The 25,390-nt window shown below is 44.3% G+C and overlaps 1 protein-coding gene across 1 annotated transcript in view; it reads left to right on the forward strand.

The window, feature by feature from the left end:
- Window positions 1–23,260, forward strand: part of Srpk1 (SRSF protein kinase 1) — a 61,274-nt gene extending 38,014 nt beyond the window's left edge. Inside the window, 5 exon segments of the mRNA XM_063238992.1 lie at window positions 38–138; window positions 6,205–6,312; window positions 15,876–15,945; window positions 19,058–19,150; window positions 20,863–23,260. Coding sequence (XP_063095062.1) covers window positions 38–138; window positions 6,205–6,312; window positions 15,876–15,945; window positions 19,058–19,150; window positions 20,863–21,047 — 557 coding nt within the window. The 3' untranslated portion in view covers window positions 21,048–23,260.
- Window positions 23,261–25,390: the final 2,130 nt, after the last annotated feature.

The raw sequence follows: 25,390 nt of genomic DNA on the forward strand, positions 1-25,390 counted from the left end.
ATTGAACAGTTTTATTGATGGTACCTGTTGTCTGTAGGAAAATCCACTGCTGGAAATTTTCTTGTTAATCCCCTTGAGCCAAAAAATGCAGAAAAACTCAAAGTGAAGATTGCTGATCTTGGAAATGCCTGTTGGGTGGTAAGTTACCCTTGTCTCAGCCTGTTTTGAAGTCACTATGCATGAGTGAAGACTTGGGCTTAAGCTAAAAGAAAGCGTCTGCAGTTTGTGTGTGGGCTCACTGAACATGCTAGTGACTGGGTTTTCTCTTTTAACCTTTTATTATGGAGAAGTTGAAATACATTTGTGAAAGTAGGCATGGTGCCCCCCAAAGCTACAAGTCCCTATCACTCTGACTCAGCAGTGTCATTTCTTGGCCAGTCTGATTTCATCCCTCCTCTTGTTTACTTTCAAGTCCAGCCTATGATTATGTCCTCCTTCACCCCATTCCCGTTTCCAAAATGGGCTTGAGACCTAAAAATTATAACCAATTTTTAATTCAATTAGTATGTTCTAGACACTTAGATATCAAGAATCAACACAAAATTCAGTTGGTTATATAATCGCTACATATTTTTAATAGCTCTTTGTGTTAAGACTCTTTGCTTCAGAATCTTTCGTCTTTAGGATGTGTCCTAGATACAGAACTGTTGAATGAGTTGTTTTTTAAAGGTATTTGATGTGTTGTACTGTATTACTTCTTTTCTTTTTTGTTTTCTTGAGATGTGCCTTGCTGAGTTGCCCAGGCTGGCCTCGAGCCTGAGATCTTCCCCATCCCATCCCCTCCCCACCCCTTCCTGCTGAGTGGGTGGGATTACAGGAATGCACCCGGTGCCTGACTTGCTTAGTTTTTTACCATGTATAATTACATGTAATTACAAATGATTACATGTTACATATTTTTTTATTTAATGTCGTATTTTCCCAAAAGAGTATATGAGTTTTACTACCTTTAACAAGTCTGAAAAGTATTTTTCCTCTCCAGTCTTCAGGTTAAATGATGCTGTTCTCCATTCTAATTGACAGATTATTTTACTAGTAGTTTTGTTTTGTACTATGTACCTAGTTAGGAAAGTTTTGGGAGTCCATTTTTTGAAACCTACAATAGAATAGTTTGCATGACACTACTCAGAGAGCTCTGTCCAGACCCCAGCAGGAACTCCTATGCAGTATGTACTGGGAACTTCTTCTCTCCTCTTCTCTCTGCTCATCTCTCCTCTCCTGTCCTCTCCTCTTTTCTTCTCTCCCCTCCCCTCTTCTTTTTTTCTTTTCTTTTCCTTTCTTTCCCTCTTTCAATTTAAGTCACTGTGTAGCCCAGGCTGGCTTCCAGCTGGCAGTGATCCTCCTGTCTCTGCCTACTGAGTGCTGGGAGTACAGGCCTTGCTCTTTATTGTGGAATATTATGAGAAGCTCTTAGGAGAAATAACATTCCAGGGATGTAGAACAGCTTCTCGAGTAATGAGTGTCAGCCCCCTACAGTAGCATCCGGGCTAGCCCCTGTGTGTTTTCCCTGGGTAGCTGCAGCGATCTCCACTTGCCCCTGGAGGAAGAGTAAGTGGAAGAGTAAGTCAGATATTCTCTAGCTCTTGTAGTGACCCCCCTCAAGCTGAACACCGGAGTGCCTCACGGCCCTGACATCACCAAGCAGAGAGCGCTTTCCGTTCCATCTGCCTGGCATCCTCTTCCCAAATCCTAGGATGCCGTCTTCCAGGGAAACCTCTCCCACGTTCTGAACATACACCTTTATCATCTTCCTGTGTGTTTCCTGTCTTCCCCTCTCTCCGCAGTGCAAAGCACTATCTTGATGCTGCTTAGTACACCCCTCAGGAAGGTGCGTATCATTGTGTGGTTTTTTCCCTGCTGTTTTCTGTAGTGCTCAGAGCAGTGCCTCATACACAGTGGATACTCAGGTGAGTTGTAGAGAAACATCAGTCCTGTGAGGAATGTCCCAGGAGGTGTACACCTCAGTGCTCTGTGGCTTTTTGTCCACCACCTTCTGGCACATTTTGTTTTATTCTATTCAAATCTTTCCTGCCCTTTTGCTCAGCAAAGGGGACCTCTCTCCAGTTCTTACAGGCCTGTCGCTCTCCGTCTCTGTCACAGTGGTACCCCTTCTCCCTCCTCACTCGCTGCTACAGCAGATGCACGGACGGCCCTGCCCTGGGCCCTGGGACTCACTTGAGAACATGGCATGGGTGTCTCCACTTGCTGACCCTGGTCTTAACTCACTGTCCAGTTGTCTTTTCAGCATTTGATATTTGGTAACAGACTTGAACATAATTTTCAGGGTGATTTTTTTTTTTTTTTTAACTTTTTATCGATCGGTACCAGGGATCGAACTCATGACCACCTGCTTGCAAGGCAGGTGCTTATGCCACTGAGCTAAATCCCCAGCCCCAATGCTTCCTGTTTTAAAAACCAGTTTCATGACAGTGAGAGACACATTGCCATTAATTAATTCCCCTCGTGATGCTTGCCTGGAACACACTTGCCACCCTCCTGAGTGTCTTTAGTTGCACTGACATTCTGCCTCAGGGCTCTGAATTGACTCAAAAGCATTCACCTTTGGTGGTCATTTTGGCTTTCGGAGCCCAGTGACTGAGGTGGTGAGGGTGCAGTGCAGAGGCTCAGGAGCCTGCCTTCCTGTGGCGGGACTCAGCAGCAGGTGGCACCTTGGAAAGTGGTGCTGGACACTTTGTAATTCCTTCTTTTCTTGCCCCCCAATTCTAGTCCTTTCTTCCTGGAAAATGGTGCTTATCTGCTACCCCTGCACCAATCATCCGTATTCCAAATATCATACAGTTTTTGGCTAGACAGTCATGTCGTGATCATATGGGGATTCGCATGCTGTCTTCAGATGAACGGAATATATATTACTTGTTTCTTTTCCTTTCTGCACAACATTGTTTGGTTTGCTTAGTTTCTTTACAATATTTTTCACTTATTTCAGTCCCATACTTTTACTCAGTGATATGCAGGAGATCTAACCCAAAAACTCAGACGTGCTGGGCTGGGACTCCAGCTTCTGTTCTGAGGCTTGGTGCTTTCTGAGCCTTTCTCTCCTCAGGAGGCTGTCAGATCATTTCACAGCTGCTTCCCGGGGCCGTCTCTTTCCACCCCCATGCTAAAGATCTGATGTGCCTTTGACTAGGGAGGCTGCGATTCTTAGTGTGAGTCTTTAAGTTTTAAAATTCTCTTTACTTCTGAAATGCCATTACTCAAAGGTCAGGCCATTGTCCCTTTCTCTCCGTTTTCAACATTACAAATTATTAGCGTTTTGATGTATTTTCTGGACAGATTTCTCAGCTTTTTCTTACAAGCCTCATTGTTTTCATTTTCCGATTATGTTTTTACTTTCTAAGAATTTAGGGTTTTTATTTCTTAGAAAGTAATTTTCTTTCTTTTTATCTTTCAAAGGGTGTTTTTCGTTTCTTGAGGTTTTCTTCCTGTATATACCTATTGCCTTGTTTATGTTTAGGGTCACTAAACAGAAGAGCATCTCGCCAAATGGATGAAGTAGGTCTTGTAGACTGTTATTCACTGTAAAAGATGTGTTTGGAGCTGGGGGTGGTGCCTTACATGGGGAATCCCAGCACTTGAGACTGAGGCAGGAGGATTGCCAGAAGTTCGAGGCCAGCCTGGGCTACTTAGCAAGACTGTCTCAGAAAACCGAACAAAGGGAGATGTGTTGGGGCTGTTTGTTACCATCCTCACGTGTCAGGGTCTCTGACGCTTTCCTCTTGGGTTGGTCCTATTCCCCGGAAAGCCTTACCATCTGCACACCTCCCACGCAGAGAGAACTGCCTGGCTCCTAGTGTTCTGGGAGCTGAGGTAAGCAAAACGAAGTTTCAGCACGGGTAGTAGTAAGGTCACTGTGCTTTCTAGCTTTCAGAATAGTTCTCTCCTTTTGGCTGTGGGTCTCCTCCAGAGAATAACCCAAGCAGCCCCTCGGGCCAGGGAGGGGGTGCTAGCCAGCATCCTGTGCTGCTTTTTCCAGAGCTCTGCTTCACAAAAGGTGTTTTAGACATTCTTGCCTACATGGAATCCCACCCTCACTGCTGCCTCCAGCGACACGCAGATACCACCCTGTCCCGAGCAGGGTGGGCACAAGTGCTGGGATGTAAAAAGTGACTATTTGGGCCAAAAAAGCCTTTGCCGTTGATCCTTAGGTTTGCCACCTTCTACATTTTATTGCTTTCACTTTGCTACTCGTTTTTTTGTGAGTTTAAGTCGCTATACTCATTAGCCAACCCCTCTGTTTTCCTAAAAAAAAAAAAAAAACTGCTTCCCTCTCTGAGTCTCCACCTCAACCAGCTCTAGGCTTTGAGGTCAAAGTTCTTTTTTTAGCCTTTTGGTCTCCCCATATGTAACTACTGAATTTTTAAATTGTGCTTGTTTTAGTGAATGTCCTTTGATTTAACTCTTCCCTTTCCTAGTTCCACACCATTGTTCGGATTTTCGGGACTGTCTTTAAGTCTGGCTGCCAGACAAAGTTACTGACATGATGCTCTCAGCTGTCATGCCAATACTGACAGTGCATTCTTTTATTCATAAAAGTGCAGTAATGCTCTTGTGTCCACGAGATGAAATCTGCCTGATAGGTGCTTGTTGCTCTTCTGGAGAAATAGCGTTACCCTGTACAGCCCTGATTGACCCTGATTTTCTACCTGAAGCTCTCTCTTCCCAACTCTCCCTCTCCACAATGCAGTTCCTTGATTTTTTTTTTTTTAATTTCTCTTTGTCCCTCCCTCTTGCTCTACCTTTCCCCCTCTCCCCACCACTCTTGGTCTCCCCCTCCATCTCCTGTCCCTCCTCTTTTCCTTCTAGTACTGGGGAATCAAACTTAGGACCTTGCACTTGCCAGGCAGGTGCTGTGCTACTGAGTTATATCCCCAGATGTGTTTTTTTGAATTTCAACAAGATTAGAGACTGTCAAAAAATAAAGAATTGTCATCATGACTTTCTTATAAAGACTTTAATAGTATGTGGAATTTTTCCTGTGCATGATTTATTTTAAGCTTTTTTTTTTTTGTTGTCTTTTTCATTTTTATCGGTACCAGGGATCGAACTCACGACTGCCTGCTTGCAAGGCAGGCGCTTATGCCGCTGAGCTAAATCCCCAGCTATTTTAAGCTTTTTTATTATTCATTTATTTACTTGTTATGGAAACTGTCAAACATACAAGAGAAGGAATAGAGTAGAGTGGTAAACTCCTGTGCCTTTGTGCTGTCACCCAGCAATCGTCAAGGCTGTATTCACCTGTAACTCTTTCATTTTGTTGGAAGCATTTCCCAGGCCCCTTATTTCATACACAAATATGGTTTTTTGAGAGATTATTCTTTTTGGTAATTGACACCACTGTCACACTTGAGAAAGAGCAATTCAGTTGGTTTCCATGGTTATCTCAAAGGAATGCTTTTAACTTTATGTGTCTGAAACCGGATCCAAACAAAATCCATCAATGCAAAGCAACGCATCCTGACTCTTAATTTTTGTTTTTGGTTTTTTGAGACAGAGTGTCACTAGGTAGTCCAGGCTGGCTTTGAACTTCCAATAATCCTCCCTCAGCCTCCCAGGTGCTAGGATTAGAAGTTCAGTCACCCTGCCCAGGTTTAAATTACTGTCATGTGACAAGTTTCTCCCTTTTAGGGAGGTTTAGCTCAGAAGCACAAATGTTTGCCTGGCAAGTGCAAGGTGGTGAGTTCCATCCCTGGTACCAGAAACAGAAGTTTCTCCCTTTTATACATTTTATTTACTCATAAAACTCCCAATTTTTTTTTCTTTTCTGAAACTCCCAATTGATTTGCTTAACCTTAAGCTGCTTTGCTTAATATATTGTCTATTTTTCTAAGATTCACATTTAGTTGTTTGAGCTTTAATTTACTAATTTTGGCAAATGAGCAACATAACTTTTGTTTGAGGTAATAATTTTTCATTTTCTATGAAACTTGTTGCTTACCAAATCTCTTTATCCAACTAAATATGTCTCAGTATTAAATGGAGATTCACGTGTTTACAAAGGGAATGTAGAGGGGCAGTGAGTGTGGCCAAGCATTGTTTGGAGCTCACATCAGAGACATCTGAGAAGTTAACTGAATAGAGCCTTTGTTTGGGGAAAAGAGATAATTTACTCCATTATTAAGCAGTCCTGACTTGTTACTTCTTAGAATATGAATTTTTAAGTATGTTTCCTTTCCATTTACTCAGCACAAGCATTTCACTGAAGACATTCAGACCAGGCAGTATCGCTCGCTGGAAGTGCTGATAGGCTCTGGCTACAACACCCCGGCTGACATCTGGAGCACGGCGTGCATGGTAAGGCGCACTCCCCCGTGGCCGTCGCTCGCTGGCCACGTGAGGGTTGCAGACCTTGCCCTTTTGCTACTTTTGGTAGATCAGCATGTAAACGAGCAGGAAAGGAACTGAGGGTGACTTAACAGAAACTGTAAGTCCTATACCTGGAGAAATCGGAATTGTAAATAATTGCTAAAAGGCATTGTTGGTTTCGATTGGGAAATGAACATGCCCATGCTATTTAGCGTTGATCCCTTTACAGAATTGAGCATCTTCACAGACATTTTTGCATCTTTACAACTCATAAGGTTTGAAGCACAATCATTCATGGATTCATAAATGCTTCTGTGTCCCTAGCAAGTAACTGCTCGGGTTAGTAGGTGCTAAATGATTTCCCACAAGTAACCTTCCATAGGAATGTGGTATGTTGTCCTTGAAGCGGAGTGTACGCCTCGTGACCCCTCCTCCTTTGCCAGTCTGTCATGGACATCTGTTTACTCATTTCTCTCCCGCATGGTATCACACTGGTGGCGTCTGTTTCCTGTGTTTGGCCAGCATGTTTTGAGTGGGTTCTTGCAGAGCATTTCTAATGCTAACTACCCAGGGTTTTGCAAAGCTGATAGGTCAGTGCATAGTTTCTCACTAGAATGTCTTCATTTCGAACTCTGGCCTCCAGTTCCGGAATCCACAAGCCCCTGCACTTCGCACCAGCTGGCTGTGAAGTCAGAGGCTCCCACTACCCTCTCAGAAAGGGCTGGACTTACAGCTTCACTGTTAGAATGCAATACAAGATGAGGCACACAGGGTGAGGTCTGAAAGGGTACCAGATGGGAAGCTTCTATGTGCTCAGCCTCTGTCACCTACCGAGGAGTTCACCCAAGCTTCAGGTGTTAGTGCTCCTGAGATTTCATTAGCAGGATATGATTGTCATATTGACAGTGTGACTGGCTTGGCCCCATCCCTCTCCTAGAGACTGGGAGGCCTGGAAGCCCCAGCCCTCTAATCTCGTACTCGGTCTTCTCACCATGAGCTTGCCATGAGGCAGCTTATTAGTGGAAACTTAGGCAAGGGCCAAGAGTGCATAGCATTGTGATGAACTCCAAACACTTGAAATTCTAAGGCTCTAAAGGCTTGCTTCCAGGAAACAGGGATAAAGACCAAACAGTATTTTTATATGACAGTAATTAATATTAACAACCAATCAGATGAATTAACAGAAATACACTAACCCCTCAATGAGTATTTAGAAATATTAGAAAACTTGAGAAAAAGATCAAATTGGCAGCTCCAAACTATCTTAGTATATGTGCTGCCAAAGCCAGCAATTCTCCAAACTGTTCTAGTAGTCCAAAGGTCCTTTCATTCCTGAAAACCTTTTCTCTTTAAATGGAGTGGAGTTAAGACCATGTTGATTTGGTATGACCTTATATAAAGCGCTTCGTGGTGGTATATACCTCTCAAGTTAGAGGTCTGCCTGAAGTTAGGTTAAGTTTGAGTAAATAAGCACAAGATAAAAGGATATGGGGGGGGGCAGGGATTTAGCTCAGCGACATAAAGCGCCTGCCTGGCAAGCACGCTATCCTGAGTTCAATCCCTGGTACCGAAAACAAAACAAAGAAGAGGATATTGGGATAAAATCTGTTGGCTAGAGGAAAAGTCGTAGGTGAAGAGATGCCACCATCTCCAAAATAGAGTTTACAGACGTAGCCGATTCGTTGTGAAGGCATCGCAGTGCACACTTACTTACAATCCTAGTGCTCTGAGAGTCCGAGGCAAGCGGACAATAGGTGAGCCCAGCCTGGGTAACTTTATCAAGACCCTGTCTCAAATTTTTAAAATAAGAAAGGGCTGGGGCTATAGCTCAATGCAAAGGCCCTGAGTTCAAACCCCGGTATTATGAAAAGAAACAAAGAGGAGGATTTGCAGAGATACGGTTCTTAGTAATGGGTTATTTGCTACAAGAAGGTGAAGACTTTGGCTTGTTTTTTGTATTCCATATCCCGATTTTGTGTGAGGGCAGGAGGCCCTGCTTGTTACAGTTCTCAGTGTCAGGCAGAATGATAAAAGAGGAAAGAGCCGCCTTCGCCCACAGTTCTGGACCTGCTGATGTGGAGCTTTCTTGAGCAAGGAGTAGAAAGCCCTTACCTGATGTGAGGTAATACTGTGAAAAATTTGAGCCCTATTTGTTTCTTACACTTCTCTCATTCTGCCAGTAAACATGGAACATGTTGCTTTTATTGTGGTCAGAGATAAATCCTGGCCTATCAGAGTGCCCAGATAGATCATCCTGCATCTGGTGCAGACATTGTTAGAAAGGTTGGAGCCCTTTCTGAGGGATCGAGCGACAAGCTGAGAGGCTGCTTACCACGTTCGCGGTTGAAGGCAGGCTAGGAGGGCAGTTGTGAAAAGGGGCAGTAGACGATGTCTGTGAGGACCATTAAGAGCTAAGTATGTGCAGACATTGGGCACAGGGCGCAGGGAGCAGGACACCTGCCTGATGGGTGAGAGCGTCTTCTCAGACCCTGGGGTCTCCTCCTCCCCTGCAGCGGGAAACCGTGCACCCAGGCACCTGTCTTTCCCTGAAGTTCCCTTCTTGAAGTGATTACGTTCTGGAACTTCTCCTTTCCTTTTCAATCTTTGGAACGCAGGGCAAGATTTGTGAGAAATTCTGTGAATGCAGCTATAGGCATTTAGAAGACAGCAAATTACATACCCTTTTCTGTTCCACAAGTTGCTGAGTGACAACAATAAATAACTAGAGAGTTAAACAAAACTGGAGAGGACACAATTTTAATTTTTATTGAAGAATTTGGAGCAATAGAAATGGAGCAAGGAATGGGAGCAGGGCCAGGGAAAGCTCAGGGGCACAGGCACCTGCCTGGCAAGTACAAGGTCCCGAGTTCCGTTCTTGGCTTAGAAAAGGAAAGAAAAGAGGAAAGGGAGCTTATCCTGTTTTATCTGTCATGAATTTGTAAGGCCGCTAAAAGGTTGTAAATTATCAAAATTCATAGAGTTTTTCCTTCACCATCACCAATCCCTAATCATCTGCCTTAAAAAAGGCAGAAATGTGTGTTGTACAGTAACTTTTCAGATTTCACCAGATTGTCACGTTTTTTCAAGAGCAAGAAGTCACAAATCTAGATAGAATATCTTTTTTTTTTTTGGTCTTTTTCATTTTTATCGGTACTAGAGATCGAACTCATGACTGCCTGCTTGCAAGGCAGGCGCTTATGCCGCTGAGCTAAATCCCCAGCCCCTAGAATATCATTTTTAATCAGTAATATTTCTAGTTCTTCTTACATAAGTTTCTTATCCTACACATGGTAAAGCGCATAGGTTTACTTTTGTTACTGCTGTTGCTGCTAAAGAGAGAAAAACCTAAAAAATAAATGCATCAGCGAGTCTGTGACTTTCACAGGTAGCTTCTGTAATAAAATTGGTGGAATCTGTGTGAGAGAGTAGCTTCCGCAGTTGGTATGTGCAGAAAAATCTGGATTTCCAGGCACAGTTGGTGGAAGGGAAAAGCCAGCCAAGTGCTGCACTTGGGGGTAGTGCCGAGAAACGCTCTGCCCTGGGAGCAGAGGCCTTGGGAGAGGGCAGGAAGGGCGCCAGGAGGCCGGCAGCCGGCTCGGCCCGCCCTGTAATCTGTGCCGAGAAGCGTGGTGCTGCAGGTGGCTGGAGTAAGAGCTCGCTCTTTGCTTCTTCCTCTCCACCTGGCAGCAGGTTCTGTTTCCTGCTCTCAGAATGGATCCGACACTTCTTACCTTTCCCGTTAGCCTGTTACTGCCCAAAACATCGCTGTTAATAATGGATCAGGACAAGGGCTCCTCATTTCTTCCTGTTTCTAGTTTCTCATGTGAGAGCCTGAATGACCTTAATCAAATTATGTTAGTCCCCCTGTTAGGCCTTGTAATTGCGTATATTCCACTCAAAATCACTCTTTTCCTAGTCATGCCAACCCATCTCACCTTGGGGGCCGCGGTTTGCTCCTTCCCTGGACTGGTGCAGCTGTGGGCTCAAACATCACCTCCTGAGATGGACCCTCCCCTGGACCGTGGCAGTGATCTTTTAATGTGCTTTTGGTAATATTTTAGCTTTTTTTGTTTTGTTTTGTTGGTGCTAGAGATTAAACCCCACACGTGCTAGACAGGCATTTCACCACTGAGGCACGTCCCCGGCCACGTGGGAGCTTGTTGGAGATTTTTGTGTATGCATTCATCCAGAATATTGGGCTACGATTTTCCGTCTTGTAATGTTTCTTTTCTGCTTTGATACTTGGACAGTGCTGCCCTCACAGTTTTGGGACTGCTCCATCCTCTCTGTCTTTCTGGATGATTTGAGGGCCGTAGCAGTTCTTTAACTGTTCAGTAGAATTCAACAATAAGGGGGCTGGGGATTTAGCTCAGCGGCATAAGCACCTGCCTTGCAAGCAGGCGGTCATGAGTTTGATCCCTGGTACCGATAAAAAGAAAAAAAGAAAAAAAAAAAAGGATTCAACAGTAAAGCCAGCAGGCCCTGGGCTTTCCTTTGATAGGAGATTTTAAATTCCTGAGCCAGTGTCCGTCCTGGTTATTGTCCAGGTGCCCTGTCTCTTGGTGACTCAGCTTTGGTAGGCTGTGGTGTCTAGGGATGTGTCCACCTGTGGCTTACCCAGTTTGTTGCTGTAGACTGTCACCGTGACCCTTCCTTTTGGAGGTGGGACTGAGACAGACTCTTGTAACTTTCATTCTCACTACTGAGCTCCATTTATAAGCGATTTTGAAAAAGCACTGGTTTCAAAAAAGATAAATTTCATGTTGAGTAAGAAATAGTGTGTTTCTGTGCCTGCTGAGACTTGAATCTTCAGCGTTTTTCAGGGTAGAAAAGGTGTGTTCTCTCCTGGTGCACTCCAGCTTCATAGAGAACTGAAGAATGCGAGGTGGGCTCTGCCTGACATCCAGCAGTTAGAGACCAGTGGTGGCTCCTAAGGCTCCTGCTGTCCGGCTCTGCTCTGGCCAGTGGCACAGGCGGGCAGTACGGTTTGAAGGAAGGTGGCCTCATCATGAACATGCCTGCCTTTCTTGAGGTGACTGGGATCACTTCTTCCCATCAACTCCTCCAAACCCCATCTGTGACTGTAATTGCACTTTTATATTAGTAAGACCTGTTTTTATGCGTTTGGTCTTTGGTTTTGTCATTTGTTACAGTATTGGTGCTGCAGATTGAACCCGGGACCTACACGCTACATCTCCTACCGCCTTATTTTTTTTCTTAATTTTTTCCTTTTGAGTCTGAGTACAGGTAACTAAGTTATCCAGGCTGAGCTCAAACTTTCATCCTCCTGTCTCAGCTTTCCAGAGTGCTAGGATTACAGGTGCAGGCCTGACTCAAAAGGCCATTCTTAAAACTGCTATCATTTTGTTTTGTTTTGTTTTGTTTTGTTTTTGCTTTATTTTTTTGAAAACCCATTTGTGATCAGTGAGAAATTCCTGCTGCCCTCACCGTCTGGATGCTGTCTGTGCCATACGTCTTGACATTTACTCCAGAAGAAGCCCCTAAAGCCCCGAACACTTGTCTGTGTGCAGGGCTTTTGTGTCAGAGGTGTGTGTCTTTCCCTGGCTGATGGTACCAACCTGCTGGTCCCGTGGAGGAGAAGGCTCAGAACTCTCCGTGTGGTACAGTTCAGGGTTGTTTTCCTACAGGAGTTGAAGATTGCACTTGACTGCCAATATGAACATAGATGCCGGACTGGTTGTGCAGTGCAGAATTTCCATGAGAAATTATAATGCCAGAAAGATCTGCTCTTCTCATGAATGATTTAGCGACCCACAATCACTTTAATTTCCAGTTGTACCCTTTTCTGACCAAAAAGAAAAACTAAAGAGGGCTGAATTGCTCTGGGAATTTTGTTCGCTGGCTTGTTTTTCTTTTTTTTTTTTTTTTATTTAAGGAGAAAAGAAAAAAAAACAGTGAAGGGGTACAAGTTATACAGATTTACAGAAGAAAAAAAATGCGCAGTAGGAAATCACTAGTTAATGGATTACATATTGCCATCTTAGAAATAATTGTTCAAGTCACAAAATTAAAGCTTGTAGAGTGGACATTCCAACAATGATACTGCAAACAGTTCTGTTCAATGATCCAATAAAACTCTGTGATATCATTTTCTATCTTATACACTTAAATATACATGCAGTTATATAGTTTAGAGCATTTTCTTTTCCTCTCTTTTGTACAATGACTATTACACATTTTGGGTTTCATTGCTCCCACGGTTCTTATTGCTTTTTTGGGAGAGAGTAAAACCAAATGTGACATAACAGAACAGAATCGGTCAAGTCAAAAGGGTGGACATAATAGATAATGTAAAAACATAATACAAGGTGATTAACAATGGTTACCATAATGCCTCCCGCTATCTCTAGTAGAATTGCCTATATCATTAGTTGTGATACAATTGAACAAAACAGTAAAGAACAAAACCGACAAAACCAAAACATTGGAGACATTGTAGGTATTCAAAAGTCAACGAGAATGGGCGTTATAATGAATCTCATTATCTTCTCAGCTGATGCCTAAACTTTCGAACCTGATACTATCCAGTAAAACAGAATAGAGGAACCTCAGTCAAAAACAAGATGGTGAGAGTAATACAGGGCTTCAAATCGAGATAATAGAAAGTCAAAGTGGGTTACTATATTATATCCTGCTATTTTTTTCCCTTTAATTAAACGGATAAAAATAAAAAAGTAAATAACGGAGTGGAGATAGAGAAAAAAGAGGGCATAACAGCGAAACAGGGCAGATCAAAACATAACCATTTAAGCAGAATAGCGTTTCACCACCAGATAATTCCGACCCAAAAGTAGTTACCATATTGACTCTTTCCTTGAAGTCCTTGAGTACAACTTCGTATACTGTAGCATTAAGTATATCAAAACAATGTAAAACCATTTAAGAGAATGACAGCATTATAGAGTATTTAGAATCGACTAACAGAAAATGAACAATGGTTTCTGTATAATCTCCTTGTCTTTAAAAGGTTTTTGCTTATACTATCGTACATAATAAAATCCAATAAGATACAACCTGTTTAGACCATTGGAGACAGAAGAACAAAAGCTAGATGAGACTTCAAAACAAGATGGTACTAAATCAGTACTACCTATTAAGATGTCATTTTTCCAAAATAGCTGTTCCTATCATCCAATCTTCTCTGTCTCATTTCTGTTGAGCTCTTTTTCTGTCAGTAGCTGTCAGTTTGTTTTCTTCATTTTGTTCTCTGCTCCCTTCGTTGTGGCCTCCCCGCCACTATTTCTGGGTTCTTTGTATTTTTCTTTTTTTAGAATATCCTGCAATACTTTCTGTAGGGTTGAATTGGTGGTTGCAAATTCCCCCAGTTCCTCTTTATCCTGGAAGCACCTCGTTTTTCCATCAATTTCCAGGGACAGTTGTGCAGGATATCTCAATCTTGGCTGGAGATTATTATCTTTCAAAGCTTGAATTATTTCCCCCCATGCTCTTCGTGATTTGATGGTTTGTGCAGAGAAATCTGCTGTAATTCTGATGGGTGTTCCCTTGTAAGTGGTCTGTTTCTTGTCTCTTACAGCTTTTAATATTTATATGCCTGGGTGTTTCTCTGTTAGGGTTGTAGGTAGCTGGGGTCCTGTATGCCTCATACATCTGAGTATCTTTACCTTTTGCTAAATTAGGAAAATTCTCCTGGATTATTTCTGTGAGTAGCTTTTGTAGTTCACTTGTTTGTGTCCCTACTTCTTCTTTTATGTTCTTAATCCTTAAGTTATGGCTCCTCTTATCATCTTCTTGTCTTTGTATTATTGCTGTTTGTTTCTTTGTTATTTTTAAGAAGTTTTTCATTTCATTCTCCCATATTACAAGTCTGCCCTCCAGTTCAGATAGTCTGTCCTTAGTTTCTTTCAAGTTGTTATGCCAGTCTTGGATAGACTTCTTAATTTCTTGATAGTCCCTTTGAACCTGCTTCACATACTCAATGCTTTCTCTGTTTTCTCCATCAAGCAATTCTCCTCTCTTTTTCTGTTCTTCCATTCCACCATCTGTTTTTTCCTGGGTGGTGCTTAGCATTTCTCTAACTATTCTGCATACTTCTAGCTTCAGGTCGTTGATAACTTCATTCCTGAATTGGTCTATGAGGCTCTCTATATGGCGCTTAATGTATATTGGTGCGGTGTCCACTATTGCCTGTTTCTCAGAATTGGGGGCCGAGGAGCCTTTCTTGTTGCTTCCCTTCCCCATATTTTCTGTTCCTTATAAAATGCAAGCTTACATAGGAGGCCCGGCTTCCCTGCCCATCAGCCACAGCCTGATCAAATTGCGCTGGCTAGGTGTTCCCGCCCACCGCTGCGCACCAGGGAGTTGCGGAGGAGGCAGCCTACGCGGGAGTCAGTCGCTCCTCCGGGCCACCATCAGGCTCTGGGATCTGGGTTAGGCCAGCCTACTAAGTCCGCCAGCAGCGTCAGGCAGGCCAGGCACTTTTCACCAATCCCATCCGAGAGGGGAATGTGTGGCTGGAGTTGCCACCGCACCCTGCTCTTACAGGACTGTCCGAGCCCAGAAAGTCCTCTGCTGGAGTCAAACTGTGGTAGGGGGTAGTTTCTCTCTCACCTCGCCACCAGTCAGTTTTCGTGTACGCCTCCTTGTCCGTCCTGTTTTCGACTCCGTTCGCAGACTCCCGTTCCCAGAGCTTCTGCGTGTCTCTCCTTGCCGAGCCGCTGTGGAGGCAGCCAGCCGCCGGGCAGCGGGAAATCCAAATCGCGGTTTCCGATGGCACGGGGTCAAGCCTCCACACCGAGTCTTTTCTGTTCCTATTTTAGCGCCAGGACTGTATTCTAAGTTGGTTTCTCTCAGCCCAGTTCGTTCCTGAGTCAGCAGAGCATATCTCTACCGGTTCATGTCTCCTTAGTCCGCATCATTCCTGGCCTCTGAGCCGAGCCTTTCAGAGAGCCTCCGGTAGTTGCTGTTGTCTGTCCGCCATGTTCTCCCGGAAGCTCGCTGGCTTGTTTTTCTAACTGACATGTAATAATGGTACCCAGATACAGTATGGTTTTCAGTAAACACACAGTGCATAGTGACCACATTTGAGCTGTCACCATGCGTGTCTAGGTTTATTTTGTTTGCAGGTATCACTTCTTTGTCGTAAGAAAGAACATTCACAGTTCTTTCTTCTGGCGATTTGGAAATGTGCAAAGTATTATTTGTCAGCTCTGTGGTCCCTCTCCTGGGCCGTAGAGCACTAGGCCTTAGTTATATGCGTGGTTTTGTACCCATTATTTGGTCTCTTCCTATTCTCTCTGGGGTGTTTTGTTTTTCTCTTGTATTTTATTATCATTTGTTCATTTAGCAAGAATAACACACACATGGGTAGAAAGTTTCTTGTTTCCTGTTTTTCCTGTTTTTTGTTTTTGTTTCCCATTTTATTAAAATACAGATGTGAAGAAAAATTCTATAATAATACTTTTTTTAAAATAGTCTGCAGATTTTTTCAAGAAAAAATTTAATATTGAGGCAAATTTTGGAAGGCCTTCTTTTTCTTTGATGCTTTCGTATATGCTTCTCTTTTTTTGTAGGCCTTCGAGCTGGCCACAGGTGATTATTTGTTTGAGCCTCATTCAGGAGAAGAGTACACCCGTGACGAAGGTGAGTGTCCCTGAGAGGTCCGTGCACCTTGGTTTCACTGTTCACATGTGGCCAAGTCACGAATCAGTCAAACTAAAATTTTTGTCCGCTGATTTTTTTTCCCTTCATTATCTAGTTGTCATCTTTTATAAGCCAATCAGTGACTCAGTCTTTATCCAATTTGAATTTACCTGGTCATCAACTTACTGCTCATTTATGCCTCCAGCTATATAGTCTGTGAACACTGCTTGAATCCAGAGGCTATGTTCTATTAATGTAAATGCTGCAGCACCAAGATTTTATTCTTTTTTTCTTTTTAGATGTTACTGACAGTTAGAATTCCATTTTAAAGCAAAATATAATGGACTTAAATTTGTGGTGTTCTGTGGGGAGAGCCACCCTGTTGAGTGTCTGCACTGGAAAGGCCATGGAAGCAGATGCCTGGACCTCATTCTCCTTCGCAGGCATCCGCAAAACTAGATGAGTTAATGTCATGGGGAAAAGAAACGGTTAGGAGCCGAGGAGTTAGCACAGTGGCCTACCTGCCAGTAGGCGTGAGGTTGTTCGATCCCCAGTACCCGCCCTGCCCACCAGCCAAAAAAGAGCAGGTAGCTAAGTGTGTAACCTTCCTTTTCCGCTGTCTGGGGAGCATTTACCACGTTGCCGGGGGTCAGGCGGGGTGCTCTCCAGGAACGGGAACAGGCGCAGGACGGTCCAGTGTGGAGCGCGCCCCTCCGGTGCTGTGCTCTGTCCAGGCCTTGTGTCAGCAGGCAGTGTGAGGCTGGCCTGCTGCGGTGCCTTGCAGACACTATGTGGAGAACACTGTGCTAATTCCCGTGCCTAAGAGCCTGTTTTGGGAGGTGTGGCTTGGGCATGTTCACATCTATGATATTTATGCACACCTCTTGTTAAAAGATACTTTACTGCCCATGTAACTACTTGGTTTTTTCCCTTTTCTCTGCATTTTTTTGGGTTCTGTGTTTGGAGTTACATATTGATAGTGTTTTTTAAATGCCCTAACATCTGTCTGGGAGGAGCAGTTCATGTCTTTTACTTCCTTAGGCCATAAATACCAATGTGTACAGTAGCTCACACATGGTGGCTAGAATTACACTGACTAGGACCGCAACTGCCGAGCTGAAAATTACATGTAAAACAACCCCAAGTAAGGAGCCGAGAAAGAACCATGTCCCTAGATACTTAGACCCTCATACTTTCTGCCTTCAGTAATCAGCACTGGTGGTCAGTAGACCACAACCCCTTTATAATATTTTCCTTCAGGGTAGCCTAGAAGAGCAAGAGAAAGTAATTCCTTGGAGTAGGAAAAGTTTTAGAAGCATCATTACTTCATGTAGAAGTAAAAGAACCTGTGGTCTTATTTAGTCCTTGGTGTTTTCATTTTGCTCGTTGTTAATGATAACGCATACAAACACGTTTATTTTCAGACCTTGCCTAAAATGAGAAATTTCTTGGCAGCTAGGTACTTGTTACCGAACATAAACTCACTACTCCTCAGAGATGGTATTGAATTTATCGGGCCCTTTTAAAATAATGCCACCAGATGGTTTTATGAGAGAGAGAACTGAGACCTGCAGATTCCCAGGTGTACAGGTGCCTGTAGCCATGACACTTTCCCTAAAAGACACGAAACTGGGAGTTTTTAAGGACGTCTTTTAACCCTTGATGATTTTAACTGCAAGGTTAAAGGCATTATAAAAGCTCTTGTCTGACTGTGAGGCATCACTTTCCCAAACTTCTCATGTACTTCATTTCCGCCACCCAAAGAATCAAAGGAGCCACAGGGCCCTGAAGGGTGGAGCCCTGCTGGCGGCAGCTCGCCCTCGACCTCTGCCCCATCCCTAGAAGCGCCTGCAGTCCCCACTCATGCTGTCATGGTCATAGAAGTCATTTGGGCTTACTTACAGTCACTTTGTACAATTTCTAATTCATTAAACCATGAGGGGGGGCACCCTCTTGCCTGGACATGGTAAGATGTAGGTCTTCGTTTGAGTGCCAACATTTAGCCCCACACTTCAATAGGCCAATTAGTTTTTCTGAAATTTCATTTTTCTCATCTTTAAAATAAGGAGTTAATGTTTGACCAGTGTTACAGAATGACTAAAAATTCAGTTGTGTGAGTTAAGGACATTGCACTGTGACTTTGATGTGGGCATTCATATATAGGTGGTGTTTTACTCCTTGAAGCCCAGAATAGTATTGTAAACTAATAACGCTTCTACAGCCTGCAGGAAGGTGAGGCAGGGGGGTCGGTGTAAGTGTGATGCCTGCCTGGGCTACAAAGTGAGCCCAAGGCCAGCCTGAACTGCGTAGTGAGAGCCTGTCTCAAAAAGACCAAAAAATAAAAAGTTCTAGAACTCTTAAAGCATGTTGGCACTTTGTTTTATTTTTACCCTTACTTAAAATACTCGCATGAACCTAGATATATAAACAAAATAACAGTAAAGTTGTACACAGACCTCAGGATCAGAATGAGACCTGCCACCTGAAGTAATTCCGGTCTTTCCCAGGCTGCCCTGCATTATCTTTGGTTTTATTTGAGTTACTTTTAAACAGCTGGTCCTTGAAAAAGCTCATCATAAGCAAACCTCTTTTCCAGCTTTCCTTGATCCTGTTCTTCTTATCCTTCTATTTTAGACTACACTGCACATTTAGAGCTGATAGGCAGAATTCCAAGACACTTTGTGCTTGGTGGGAAGTATTCTCAGGATTCACCAGTGAGTTTCCATCTAGCTTCCAAGGATGCAGCTTCAGGAAACGGCCTTCACACCAGGATTGTTTTCAGTAATCACGCAAGTCCCTCGGCTTTTAAGACTTGCTTAGAGGGGCTGGGGATTTAGCTCAGCGGCATAAGCGCCTGCCTTGCAAACAGGCAGTCGTGAGTTCGATCCCTGGTACCGATAAAAAGGAAAAAGACAAAAAAAAAAAAAGACTTGCTTAGAATCAGTGTTAGATGGGTACAGTCTGCTTCCTCGCATTGGGATGGAAGGCAAGCTTGAAATGCTTTGCAAAGAGGTGTGCGTGCTACTCTTCCTACCCGGATCTAGAGCTGCATTGTTACTCCTGTTATATATGTCTTTTTTTCTCCCCCTCTTGAAATGTCTGAAACATACAGATCACATTGCATTGATCATAGAACTTCTGGGGAAGGTGCCTCGCAAGCTCATTGTGGCAGGAAAATATTCCAAGGAATTTTTCACCAAAAAAGGTAAAACAAATGTGTTTGTTCCCAGACATTGTGGGGAAAAAAAAAGCGTTCCAGGATGAAAAGGTAGGTACCTCTAGGAACATACTCCTGGAGAGCGTGCCTTGAACGCTGAAGTGGGTCCGCAGAGGGCGGTGAGAGCGGTCAGGTCCTGGCCGCTGCACTGCCACACTGAGTGTCAGCAAGCTGGTTTCTAAATGGGAAAGGATTGTCCTCCTTTTCAGTGGCTAAATGTGTACCTGAGACAAGGCTGGGGGCGTGCCCCTACTCTAACCCTTCTGAGCACGGGCAGCTCTTACTGCAGGGAAGGGAGTTGAGTTTAAGCTTCTCAGGTCAGGAACTACATCTCACCCACCTCTGTACCGTAATTCCACCTAAAAAGTCACGCTGACACATCGCCTTTCAGTTTTGTAGGGTCATATGATTACATGTTACTGAAAGAAACAGTGAAACTCTCACTTTGGCTTTTTGACTTGATAATGTACTTCTTACATACTCCAAATTAAACAGATCTGGAAACCTAACGTAGAAAGCCCAGAGTACCGTCTGGCCTCTTTCTCCCCACTGTGCCATGGTTCCCCTTTTCCTTACAGCCTCTGCACAAGTGCTGAGAAAAGTGATTCTTTTGAACCTTGGACAGGAGACGTGCTCAGAAACATTACCTTTTCCTAAACATTTTGGGTAGGAAAAGGGCAAAATGCTTCCTTGTGTACAGAGGTCAGGTTGTGTGTGTGCCAATTCAGTGATTAAATAGCTGCTTGCTGCCCACAGAGGAATCCAAATGAATGTTACATGTGAAAACTTCCTCAGCAGCATTAATTTTTTTTTTTTTGGTCTTTTTCCTTTTTATCGGTACCAGGGATTGAACTGACAACTGCCTGCTTGCAAGGCAGGTGCTTATGCCGCTGAGCTAAATCCCCAGCCCCTGAGCTAAATCCCCAGCCCAGCAGCATTAATTTAATAGCCATTAGTAATTGGCCAGCTTAGCCATGTGCTTTTGTCACCCCAGCCCGCTGCGAGAGAGGTAGGAGGAGCAGAAGTTTGAGGCAGCCTGGGCAGCTTAGTGACCGACTGAAACCAGCATCCAAATTCAAAATGGGGAGGGGTGAGGCTCAGTGGGGAGGCAAAGTGACAGGCTCATTTTGAAGCAACATTTACTAGATTATGGAGGCCTCCTGGAGAAAGAGAACCAGCACAGTGTGGTTTGGGATCGGCTCTGTGGTGCAGGGGTGAGCCACGGCCTCATGCGTGCCAGACAGGTGCTCTCTCACCTAGCCACGTCCCTATTCCTTTTCATTCCCGGAGACGGGGTCCTGCTGTGTTGCCCAGGCCGGCCTCTGCCTCTGCCCTCTTGACAGCACAGGGCAAGCTGCTGTTATTAATGAAAGCACACCGCCTCTGACGTCACGTGAGGCCACATAATGTGGAGGTGTGCGCTCGGTGTGTAACTAGTTCTGGTTGCCAGGCATGCCCTAGTTGAACTGGGACCAGAAAATTCCTGAAATAGAAGGGAAAAAATCTTAAATTTTTAGGACTGTGAAAAACAGGTACTTGTTGAGATTCAGGATTAGAGAAGTGTTTCATGAAGGGCACGTCGGGCTCTGATTGCGAAGTTGACTCTTTCTGGGTGCCCTGGCGTGGCCTGGCTTCCTGCACAGGAGGGGCTCTTGCCTTGTCACTGTCGGTCAGGACCTTTTGTGCTGTCTTCGCCACAGGTGACCTGAAACACATCACGAAGCTGAAACCTTGGGGCCTCTTTGAGGTTCTGGTGGAGAAGTATGAGTGGTCTCAGGAGGAGGCAGCTGGCTTCACAGATTTCTTACTGCCCATGTTGGAGCTCATCCCCGAGAAGAGAGCCACTGCCGCCGAGTGTCTGCGGCACCCGTGGCTCAACTCCTAAGCCGTGCAGGCCGCAGCAGCAGGAACCACCGCGCCCGCCGGCCGCCCTCCTCTCCAGGCATTTTCCTCTTTGCAGGGTGCAGCCTTTTCTTCAAGGGTTTCTAGATTTCTTTCTTTCTCCCCCCCCCCCCCAATCCAGCGAGTTCGTTTGGGGAGATCCGCACTGCCTTTGGGTGTCCCACATGAATTTGGCCCTGGTGGGGCTCGCCAGAGAGTAATGAACCAAACATGTGGAGTGGCCCCTTACCCTCTGCCCTTGCCATTCCATCAGGGCATCCTGTAAACTCTATAAGCGTCCTCTTTAAGGAGAGCTATGAAGATGTACGCGCCCACCTTTTTCTCACTGACTCTGAGAGTCAACTGCCTGGCCTGTGTGCTGCCGGCACAGGGACGAGGAAGGAGGCTGGGTGAAATGCTGTGTACAACAGAGACATTAAACTTGCTCTATCCAGGCTGCGTCAGGGTCCTGGATTGTTTCTGTTGTTCTCTTATGTTTTTGTTTCTTCCTGCAACTTTTAAACTACTGCCTTTTTGAAAGAGCTGTTATAACCACCAAATTTGGGTACCATCTTCTTCACAGTTCAGAGCGCTGTCACGTTTCTTTCATCCTGTAGTAATTCTAAGATCCTCAAATCTTCAGCCTGACTTTTAATGGAAACAGAAATGGAACCATTGAACCCTCGTTTCTTGAGAACCTCAGGTGTTCAAACACTCCTGCCCTGTGTGTCTTCTGTTGCCCTAGAAGGAAGAGAAACTGTAACTGGCTATTTATCTTTTGTTTTTTAAATGCCTGGCTGGCACTTTACCCAAGGCACTTGACTTTATTGCCCCATGACTAAAGAATCAGGATGGCTCCAGAATGGAAGTCTTGGTTTCTGAGCTTGCCAATTTAAGGGGAGAATGTTCTAGAGGTCTAATTCTTTTCCAAACAATTCTTTGCTTTTATTTACAGCTGCTCATGTTGCCCCAAATGGTGGTTTTGAGCAGCTTCCCTCTGGGGCTTTGTTGTCTCGTTTTCTCAGTCTTGTAGTCTTGAATGAAACCCTGGATAAAAGAACCGAGGGGAGGGGCGGGATGGCACTTTTTTCACTGGGTGATGTTGCCTGTTGACTTTTTAAGGTTAGCCATTCTCTGCTGCTATTTCCTTATATAATGTAAGTGTATAGCTGCAATTCTGAGATGATTGCAGTGCACTTGAGGCTTTTTTCCCTTACTGCAAAGGCTCTGTGAAGTTCACATTAGGATTGGCCTCTCGTAGACGTGACCAACCCCGACATTCTCCTCGGGTACTATTGGGTGGTAAAAGGAGGGCAGGATTGGGGTCATAGCCACTCACTCAGCAAAACAAGTGGGCCTGGGAGATGACAGCATTCCCTGGAAGCGGCCGCGGAACTCCTGCATTTACAGAAGCCAAGGAGGGGCACGCGAGGCTCTGCTGTCAAGCTGCCCATGAAACTCTGGGAGGGAGATGGAATTCCTTTCTGTCGTTTACCACCACGTGGACAGAGGCAAAAGTGGTGGTGTCCTTATGCAGCCTGTTCAGCTCTTCAGGGTACCACTCTGAGGAACGGGCCAACCAGTCATTGCATCCCTGATTGGTCACTCCTGAAACCAGACATGTTCCTGTAGAAAGAATTGTCAATCAGGCTGTCTATGCACCTATCAAGAATAGAACAGACGATCTCAGACAACGGCAGGGAAATTCTCCAGCAATCCTGATTACTCTGGGTTGTCAGCTGTATTCACATCTAAAGCAATAGCAGACTTAACTGCAGTCTCTCCTACTTTGTAAACTCCCAGGTGTGGAATTACAGAACTGATGATGGTGTGAGTTAATGTGAAATAACAGGACACATCAGTGAACAGAAGGCTCTGTTTAACAGTTGACATGACAGGAATTTTTAATAGAGAAACCTACAACTTGGTTTTGGAAATCTTTCCCATCAGATAAGGGCTTTGCCGCCTGTACCATTTAAGGAGCCAGATAAATCTGAAGACCTGAAAAGAGGCACCTGGAAACCTTGGTCTTCCGTGGCCTCCACAAACCTTTTTGAGCTGAATCATAACACTGTCAAATTAGTATGGTCTCACTAAAGAATTTCTATTTGCTGTTGGTTAAAAATAAAGCCCTGATACATTTTTATTCTTTCTACTGAGTGCATTGTCTGTTTTCTTTACAAATGCAGCACAATAAACAAAGTATTTAATAACCTACGTGTTTCCAGAAATTTCTGTTCATTTTTGCCCAAGTTGATCTGACCCAAACAGTTGAAAGAAGAAATTAATTAAATCTGTTTTGTGAACTTTGCACATTTGTAAGGTGTGTGCATGTGTGTGTTTCAGAGTTCTAATACAGCATAGGCAAAATGCACTTAAGTAAACGTTTCCCGGAGCCTCTACGACGGAACTACCAGACCAGAGTAAACATGTTTCTGAGGCTTATGATAGACTTCCCCAGAGAGTGGACCGACTTGGTCTGTATGCCACAGTTTCTGAATGGGCCTTTTAATCTCATTTTATTCTTGATAATTACTTTGCCCCTGCCAAAAAGAATACCTTGCTTTAATTTGCATATTAGATTGCTGGTGGGGCAAAAATTTTGTTGTACAGGTTTATTGACCATTTTTATTTGTCTAAATTACCAGCTTTCAGAGTTCTTATTTGATGACCTTGACTTGTTATTTATTAAAGATAATGAATTTTTGTCATTGCTTCATGTATTTTAAGACAAGGTCTTGCTCCATGGTTCAAGTTGCATTGAACTCACTTATGTAGCACAGGCTGGCCTCGAACTCACGGCAGTCATCCTGCCTCAGCCTTCCGAGTGTGTCACCATGCTCTCTCTGCCCTTCCTCTATTTGTAGTGTTTTTAGTGCTTCCCCACTGTCCTGAAATATATGAACTATTGTAGTGAATCTGTCTTAATTGTGCAGTCTTGAGACACCCAGTGAGTTTATGGTGGTGGCCAGAATGTAACCCACAGAGACTGTCCCTAGGGCCCCTGGACCGCAGATTGAGGTGGTGTCTGCAACCTCTGTACAAACCTAGAGCTCCAGGTTTGAGGAAACCTGCTGTCTGTTGTAGGAGAGCTTGTAGCTGTCTGACAAGCAGCAGCAAATCAGGTGTCCACAAGGAGGCCGCTTAGCTGCTCCAGAGAATGGGGAAAGTGCTAGACTGATGGTTTACTGGCAATGCTGTGGGCTTAACATTTATCCAAAACAAACCACGTCCTCGTGATGGCAGAGGGGCTTGTATGCTCAGCTCCTCAGTCGTTGGCAGGAACACTGGTAACTTTGCTCTTTTGCAATCTCGGAGTGGGGATTGACACACAAGAATGGCTACGAACTTGGAGGTCTACTAAGGAGGGAGTTTTCTTTGTCACTAAAGATGTTTTTAAAAGAGTCGACTCTAGGTATGATTTACATTTATCTGTGTTCCTGCAGGAGTATTAACTTTCAAAACCCAGTGACACATCCAGAAATTGAGAATGTGTTAAATGTTAAGAAATTTTAGCCCAGGAATGAAGTTTACCTTGGCGTCTATACTGCTTACGCACTGCAGTTTCTTGTGAGGAAGACTTAATAGTTATATGTAGATGGCCAGTTTGATTAATATTTTTTCATTTTGTCCTTAATTCTGATCCAGTTTTTTCCCCCTTTTAACAGCACAAATTTTAGACTCTAAAGAGCAGAACCAACCTATTTACAGAAGTTCTGTGTTCTTCATAGTCGTGCCACTTAGACAGCATTTGCCCTGCCTGCTGTGGGCTGAGCAGGTACAGAGGCAGTGGTTGAGGTTGGAAACCCATGGGCCTTACTAGGCCTGTGAGCTTTGTGCGAAGCATTGGAGCCCTTCGGCTTTCATGACCACTGCACTACGGAGCACGGCTGTGTGGGTGTGGAAGGCTGAGAGTCACCTTTGTGCCAGTAAACCGTTCTGGGAAATGTTCATTTCATCAGCAAATTGGCCAAATAACTGAAAAATGGCTTTTATAAGGGCCCTAGTGGTCCCACCTCCTGGTTCTCATGCCCTTGTGTCATCTGCTTGCCGGGTGTGTGGGCTATGCATTTGGACTGTTCTAACAGAATCACTGGGAAATTGGGTAGCGTATCTAAACTCAGGCTGCTGTGGGGCTGTGCAATTCGTTGCCTCTCCCTCCCTCCCTCATTTTTTTTGTTTTGAGACTGTAGTCAGGCTGGCCTTGAGTTCACAGCAGTCCTGAGTGCCACGGGCTCCTGACTTAAATGCATAAGCCACACACCTGGCCCTTTTCTCTTTTGGAACCTTTGTTCTGAGGAAGCCAGCTCCCCACGTGAGTAGCCCCAATGAGGTAGCCAGCAAAGA

Source organism: Cavia porcellus, unplaced genomic scaffold (assembly GCF_034190915.1).
Source record: "Cavia porcellus strain 051 isolate PalLab524CR breed Dunkin Hartley unplaced genomic scaffold, mCavPor4.1 scaffold_28, whole genome shotgun sequence".
NCBI lineage: Eukaryota > Metazoa > Chordata > Mammalia > Rodentia > Caviidae > Cavia > Cavia porcellus.